This window comes from Octopus sinensis, linkage group LG11 (assembly GCF_006345805.1).
Source record: "Octopus sinensis linkage group LG11, ASM634580v1, whole genome shotgun sequence".
Classification (NCBI taxonomy): domain Eukaryota; kingdom Metazoa; phylum Mollusca; class Cephalopoda; order Octopoda; family Octopodidae; genus Octopus; species Octopus sinensis.
Genome location: NC_043007.1, coordinates 36,485,510 through 36,493,009, shown reverse-complemented (window position 1 = coordinate 36,493,009; position 7,500 = coordinate 36,485,510). Strand labels below are relative to the sequence as shown.

The following is a 7,500-nucleotide window of genomic DNA, read 5'->3' as shown; positions in this document are numbered from 1 at the left end:
AACATTACATTTGACAAAGAAATCTGATTGCTAAAGGGTTAAGTTTATGGTAGTGAGCTAGCAGAATCATTAGCACACCAGGTAAAATGTTTAGCGACATGTCATCTGTCTTTTTGTTCTGAGTTCAAATTCCACTGCGGTTGACTTTTGGGGTGGGGGGGGGGTCAATAAAATAAGCACCAATTGAGCACTGAGGTTGATGTAATTGATTTACCCGCTCCACAAAACTGCTGGCTTTGTGCTAAAATTTGAATGCAATATTTGTTTAATTTAGATATAACCACCTCTGGTTTTCAAACATCGGTAATCTAGAGAAGCTTTGGAATCAACGATACCAGAAAATTGATGCTGTTCCATAATAAACAATAACTATGGTAGAACTTCTTATAATATGATACTGTATCAGTTGCAATCAATATCTGAATTCAGTTAACTGAATTTTATATTATCACAAATGTTAATCCAAGCTCTTTCTTTTATTACAGGTTTTTCAGAATCTATTGAAAACTCTGAGAATGAAGGTCCAAGTGAGACTGAATCTGCAGAGATGGGTGATGATGATGATGAAGGAGAAAAGAAACCTCCATTGAGGTGAGCTGCCATCATTGACATTAAATCAGTTTTAACATTAAAGCATTTTTGAGAAGCTGCCTCTTTGTGTCACCTTCAAAGATTATGAAAGGACTTGATAGTGTCGAGATGAATGCAGTGCAGCAGAAGTGTCTAGAGATGCAAGAAACTGAGACACAATACATCAAAATTTTGAGTACACACAAGCACACACACAGACGTTTGGCCAAAAGTCACCCGACAGTAAATCAAAATTCCATAAATACTTAATATTCAATTTTATTTATCCATTTGGAAAAATGGTGTCGTTCAGGAAGGACTTCGGTTTGAACAATTTTCATTCTGTTTCATATTTAGATGTTTTTATTAAATTCATTCTGTTGTCAAGCATAAATAAGTCTTGAGAATTAAATGGTTTTGATTTACTGTCAGGTGACTTTTGGCCAACCCTGTCTATATATTTCGTTTTTGGATTTGGTTTGCAAGATTCTTTATATGAGTTCGTGTGTTGAAGCATATTCTGTTGTGTCTGGGGAGAGTCATTTTCTTTTTGTGCCTTATTATGTAATACACTCACCGGTAAAATTTCCACTTTTTTCTTATTTTTATTGTCCTAAAATTTTCGTTGCGTCTTGCAACCTTTTCAATAGTTTTGACTCCTACTGTATATGTATTAATATTAATAAAGAGTAAAGAGACTTGTGCATCCACAAAATTTATTCTATAGTTATATACAGTATATTATAGTGACCTACACGTATTTCTGCTACAGCAACTACTCATTCAACAAATCTGATCATATTTATGCAATGGAGGAAATTAAATGTTAAAATGGATTATGGTTTTTATTCTTCATGCTGCTATACAATTTGTTTCATACAAAAGGACTCAGATATTCATGATAGAAAATCAGAAAAGTTAAATCTGTACTCCTGTTTAAAATAGGCAGGACTCCAAGAACAAATTATTACAATATGATTACTAAAGGAAAATCTATGTACTGCTAACGTCTTTTTTAGTTTTTATCCTAGCTACTGACAAGTACAAATCTGACTTTTCTGGTTTCCTATTATGAATATCTGAGTCCTTTTGTATGAAACAATTGTATAGTAACATGAATGATAAAAATCATAATCCATTTTAACATCTAATCTCCTGCATTGCATAAATACGAAAGAAATTGTCGAACTATGTATAAATTTTCATATCTATACAAATTTTCATATCTATACAAATTTTCATTAGCAAATTCAATCGTAAAGTATGAAGAAACAGCATTAGAAATCTTTGGAAATTACTCCCATTAAAGGACGAACTTACATTCATCCATTAAAAAAATATATATTTATTTAAGAATATATATAATATATAAAGTGTGGCTGTGTGGTAAGTAGCTTGCTTACCAACCACATGGTGCCAGGTTCAGTCCCACTGCGTGGCACCTTGGGCAAGTGTCTTCTACTATAGCCTTGGGCCGACCAAAGCCTTGTGAACGGATTTGGTAGATAGAAACTGGAAGAAGCCTATTGTCGTGTGTATATGTATATGTGTGTATATATTTGTGTGCCTGTGTTTGTCCCCCAACATCACTTGACAACTGGTGCTGGTGTGTTTACGTCTCCGTAACTTAGCGGTTCAGCAAAAGAGACCAGTAAAATAATAGACCTTGTACTTACAAGGCTTACAAAGAATAAGCTCTGGGGTCGATTTGCTCAATTAAAGGCACTGCTCCAGCATGGCTGCAGTCAAATGACTGAAACAAGTAAAAGAGTAAAAGAGATATATATAGAAAGACAGAGAGAGAGAGAGAGATGTGTATATATATATATATATATATATATATATATATTATATATATATATACACATATACCTGACAGTAAATCAAAATTCTATAAATACTATCTGTAATTCTGTATTGACTCGAATGGGAAAATGTGCTGCTCAATAAGGACTTCAGTTCATGATGTTTCATATTTAGATGCTTTTATTAAATTCATTCAGTTGTTGAACATAAATAAATTTTGGAATTAAATGGCTTTGATTTGCTGTCAGGTGACTTTTGACCAACTCTGTAAATACACAACATCACCCCACCACCACCACCACCACATCTGTGCTATGGGTATTTTTATAGTTTAATTTTATCATGCACATGCTATATATGTGTGTGTAATATATATTCTTGAAGGGATCAACTCTTTGTCCTTTTAGCACCAAAACCGTCAATTGATAAATCAGTCCAGTTGTCTTATAAAAATTAATCATCTTGGTTTTTTAAAAAAATTTTTTAATAAATTCCTCTTTATTTTTTTCATTTATCTATTTTTATCATTCTTGGCCTAAACCAACTGCCTTCTGTTCTTCAGCCCTACACAGAGTACAAATATTCCTCTGATGCGTGTTATCCAGTCAGTGCGGCATACCAAAAAGGCTGGCTCACAGATCCTAAAAGAAGGTTGGATGGTACATTTCACAGATAAAGACGCAGCGGTAAGTTTCCTTTGTTTTGTTCACTAAGCTTCCTTTGTGTGTGTGTGTGTGTGTGTGTGCGTGTGTGTGTGTGTGTGCATGTGTGTATAGAATGATGAAGATTGGGCACATAGCATCTGCAATGCTCTAAGATGCTCACTGTCCTGTATCAGTCAGGCAATGCAATCAGTGAGCATTCCACTTTGCAATATAGAGGGCACTTCATCATCGTTTAACGTCCGTTCTCCATGCTAGCATGGGTTGGACGGTTCGACCGGGGATCTGGGAAGCCAGAAGGCTGCACCAGGCTCCAGTCTTATCTGGCAATGTTTCTACAGCTGGATGCCCTTCCTAACGCCAACCACTCCGTGAGTGTAGTGGGTGCTTTTTACGTGCCACCTGCACTGGTGCCAGGCGAGGCTGGCATCGGCCACGGACGGATTGGTGCATTTTACGTGCCACCTACACGGAAGCCAGTCGAGGCGGCACTGGCTTCAGCCACGATTCGGATGGTGCTTTTTACGTGCCACCGACACGGAAGCCAGTCGAGGCGGCGCTGGCATCGGCCTATGGAGGGTAAACTATTAATGTCCTCGAGAAAACTCTAGATGTTCACAAGGACAAAACTGTGTAGTCTGTTCAAAAAGACTTCCAAATCAGGTACTACTCAGGATAGCTTCCAGAAATCGTTATACTGGTAATGCTTCTGAATGATACACCTGTTTCAAGACAAATTCTGCAGATATTGATGTGACATCAAGCAGGACTATTGGAGGTGCTCATATTGCAAACAAAACTTTAATTCTTGCACTCATACATTACTCAGTATTGCTGACTTGCAGAGTTACATAAGAACCACATATTGTTAGCCACTAAGGAACATGCTCAACTGGTTAAGGTCAAGCAACTGACAAGCAAATCTGTGGTATTGAGCAGAATATTTGCTGTAGCCCATCTTTTATACCAAGCAATGTACATGATGGCACTTCCAATCAGTTAAGATCAGAAGCCATGAGAGCCACTGCCTGGTACTGCATTATTATTATCATTATCATTATCATCGTCGTCACCGCCACCGCCGTTTTTTTTTTTTTTTCCGCAACACTTAGCTAACAGGAATAATAGTCTCATGAAACTGAATGTGTTTTTGTGAGTTCCACCTCAAATTTTAGGTTCAAATCCTGTTTAGGTTGCTGACTTGGCTTTTTGTCTCTCTGGAGAGGAATAAAATTTATATATTTGTGACCTTGCATAAATTGAACCAGAGAAGAAGCTTCTAAGTGTTGAACATGCTAGAAATAACAACCAGATCTTCCTCAAATGACACCCAACAATTTTAGGAGAAAACATAAACTAAACATTTAATAATGTCCCAGTTATACAGAAGGACAGGATAGTTCTGGCTGGAATGCCGTTGTTCATAAGTCTTCATGAGCAGGGTCAACTTAGAATTGAACAACAACATGCTTATGTTAATGTCAGAAATTATTATTGTTGTTTTTGTTATCATTGAGACAGTAAGCTGGCAGAACCATTAGCATGCCAGACAAAATGCTTTGCGATATTTCGTCCGTCTGTATGTTCTGAGCTTAAATTCCACTGAGGTTAGCTTCCCCTGCCCCTCAAAAACTGCTAGCCTTGCGCCAAAATTAACTATCATTATTATTCAAGCTGGTAGAATAGCTAGCACACTGGACAAAATGCTTAGCAATATTTTGCCCATCACTACGTTGTGAGTTCAAATTCCACTGAGGTCGACTTTCGGGGTTGATGCATTAAATACCTGTTGAGTACGAGGGTTGATATAATTGGCAAGTCCCCAGTCCCTAAATTTCAGGCCTTGTGCCTATAGCAGAAAGGATTATTATTATTAAGGCAGCAAGCTGGCAGAATCGTTAGCATACCAGGCGAAATGCTTACTCATATTTTGCTTGTTGCTACGTTCTGAGTTCAAATTCTTCTGAGGTCAACTTTGTCTTTCATCCTTTCGGGGTTGATAAATTAAGTACCAGTCAAGTACTGGGGTTGATGCAATCGACTTACCACCCCTCCACAAAATTTCAGGTCTTGTGCCTTTAGTAGAAAGGAGAATTAGCATTATTATTACTATTATTATTACTCAGGCAGCAAGCTGGCTGAATTGCTAGCATGCTGAGCAAAATGCTTAGTGGTATTTCGTCCATCTTTATGCTCTGAGTTTAAATTCAGCTACGGTCAACTTTGCCTCTCATCCTTTCGGGGTGGGGGTGATAAATTAGGTACCAGTTATGCACTGGGATTGATGTAATCGACTTATACCCACTCCCAAAATTTCAGGCCTTGTGCTTATAGTAGAAAGGATTATTATTATTATTATTATTATTATTATTATTATTATTATTATTATTATTATTATTTTTTTTTTATTATTATTATTTTTATTATTGTTATTATTATTTTTATTATTGGTGTTATTATTTTTATTATTATTATTATTATTATGATTATTATTATTATTATTATTGTTATTATTATTTTTATTATTATTATTTTTATTATTATTATTATTATGATTATTATTATTATTATTATTATTATTATTATTATTATTATTATTATATTATTATTATTACCTCCACCTTAGCAAAGGCAGAGGTATTGTTTCAATCATGTTTGTTTGTTTGTCCATGAACAAGATTTCTCAAGAACCGCTGGATTGATTCTAATGAAACTTTCAGGGTTGTTTGGCCTTCTGACTGGCATGAACTGATTAGATTTGGGGATTGATCCAGCACTAGACAAGGATTCTGGATTATTTTTCTGGGCTTTTTTTACTTAATTTTTGAGAGTGGTTGGGTTCATTTTTAGAATTCTCGTTTGTGAGAGCAGTTGAGTTTATTTCAGATATTCTCATTTTAAAAATCATCTCTGGCTAATCATTGAGAGGACGTTGGTGCTGTCTTGGCAGAGGTTTGCGCTCCCCAAGTGCTCTTTGTTATTATGGAAATATACTGATATATGTACTCCTCTCTTTAAGCTCACACCACCACCACCACCACAACAATAACAACAAAAACAATAATCATCACCATTGCTACTGTCGCCAATACCATCGCCATTACCGCAACTACTGCAAATCCCAGCAGCACTACTACAATCACCACTGTCAGGAACTGCAAAAGAAGCTGCTGCTACCTTTCCTACAAACACCACTACCACCACCACTTTCCCCTTACTACAACCACTACGGTGCTCATAACTAACATCATAACTAGTATCACCACCACTACCAATGCTAAAGTCCTCACTCCTACCACATCTAACACTTATCAATACTATTACCACTACCCTCATCATCTCATCCATAACCTCACCACTACATCCATCACCACACCCATCACCATCAACATCATTATCACATGCTAGTAAGGGAGTCTCTGTATGGTTAATAAATTTGCTAGAAACCACAACCGAATCTTTCTCAAATCACACTCGAGAGCCTTTGAAAAGGTTGCATTGTATATCCTGGTTTTGGCTTCTTTGTGTGCAGGAAAATTACTGGACAGACATGGATAGGCTGTCTTGGAACATATGTAGGTCGTGTCAGGGCTGACCTGGGGCTAAATCACCAACACCACCACCATCACTGTGGCCACAACAACACTATTATCATTAACACCAACACCAACATCTCTAATGTGAATCCTCTGATCCAATTACTGCCACAGCTGTCACCACCTCCACCACAATCATTAATACCATCATTGATACCAGCACCAATACCACCAACACCATGATCACCAATACCAGCATCATCGCCAATATCAATGTTACAACCCATACCAATACCAACACCACCGCCTATACCATCACCACCACCTATACCATCACCACCATCATCACCTTCACCAATACCACCATCTCCACCAGTATTACTCCCGCTACCACCACCACTACTACCAATACTGGCATTGCCATCACCATCAATACCAACACCGCTACGACCAATGATACCAACACCACTAATACCAACACAAATACCACCACATTCATAACCCTATCACTAATGCCACTACTATCATACCATCACTTCAACAACCACCACTACCACCACCACAACACGAATAACAACAAAGAAGTACCCCTTCTACTGTTGCTACTACTACTACTACCACCACCACCACAACCACCACCATTATTCTTCCTAATTTGAATGAATCAATGGTTTATTGTTGTCTTCGTTAAGTCTTTTGTGAATGAAATAATAGACAAAGCTGTACACACGCACTCACACACACACACACACACACACACAAATGTATACATACATATGTAAGTAGTGTGTGCATTATTTCTATATCTGCATACATACTTATATCTATATCTGCATTCATTCATCTATCTATCTATCTATCTATCTATATATTGTGTGTGTTGTGTATATAAATGTATGTGTATGCATATATATATATATATATAT

The 7,500-nt window shown here is 36.9% G+C and overlaps 1 protein-coding gene across 1 annotated transcript in view; it reads left to right on the top strand.

Annotated features, from left to right (window-relative positions):
• LOC115217037 (serine/threonine-protein kinase D3-like) overlaps nucleotides 1-7,500 on the top strand; it is a 129,550-nt gene that overhangs the window by 65,624 nt on the left and 56,426 nt on the right. The window contains exons 6-7 of the mRNA XM_029786590.2: nucleotides 486-591; nucleotides 2,939-3,062. Coding sequence (XP_029642450.1) covers nucleotides 486-591; nucleotides 2,939-3,062 — 230 coding nt within the window. The remainder of the gene's footprint in view (nucleotides 1-485; nucleotides 592-2,938; nucleotides 3,063-7,500) is intronic.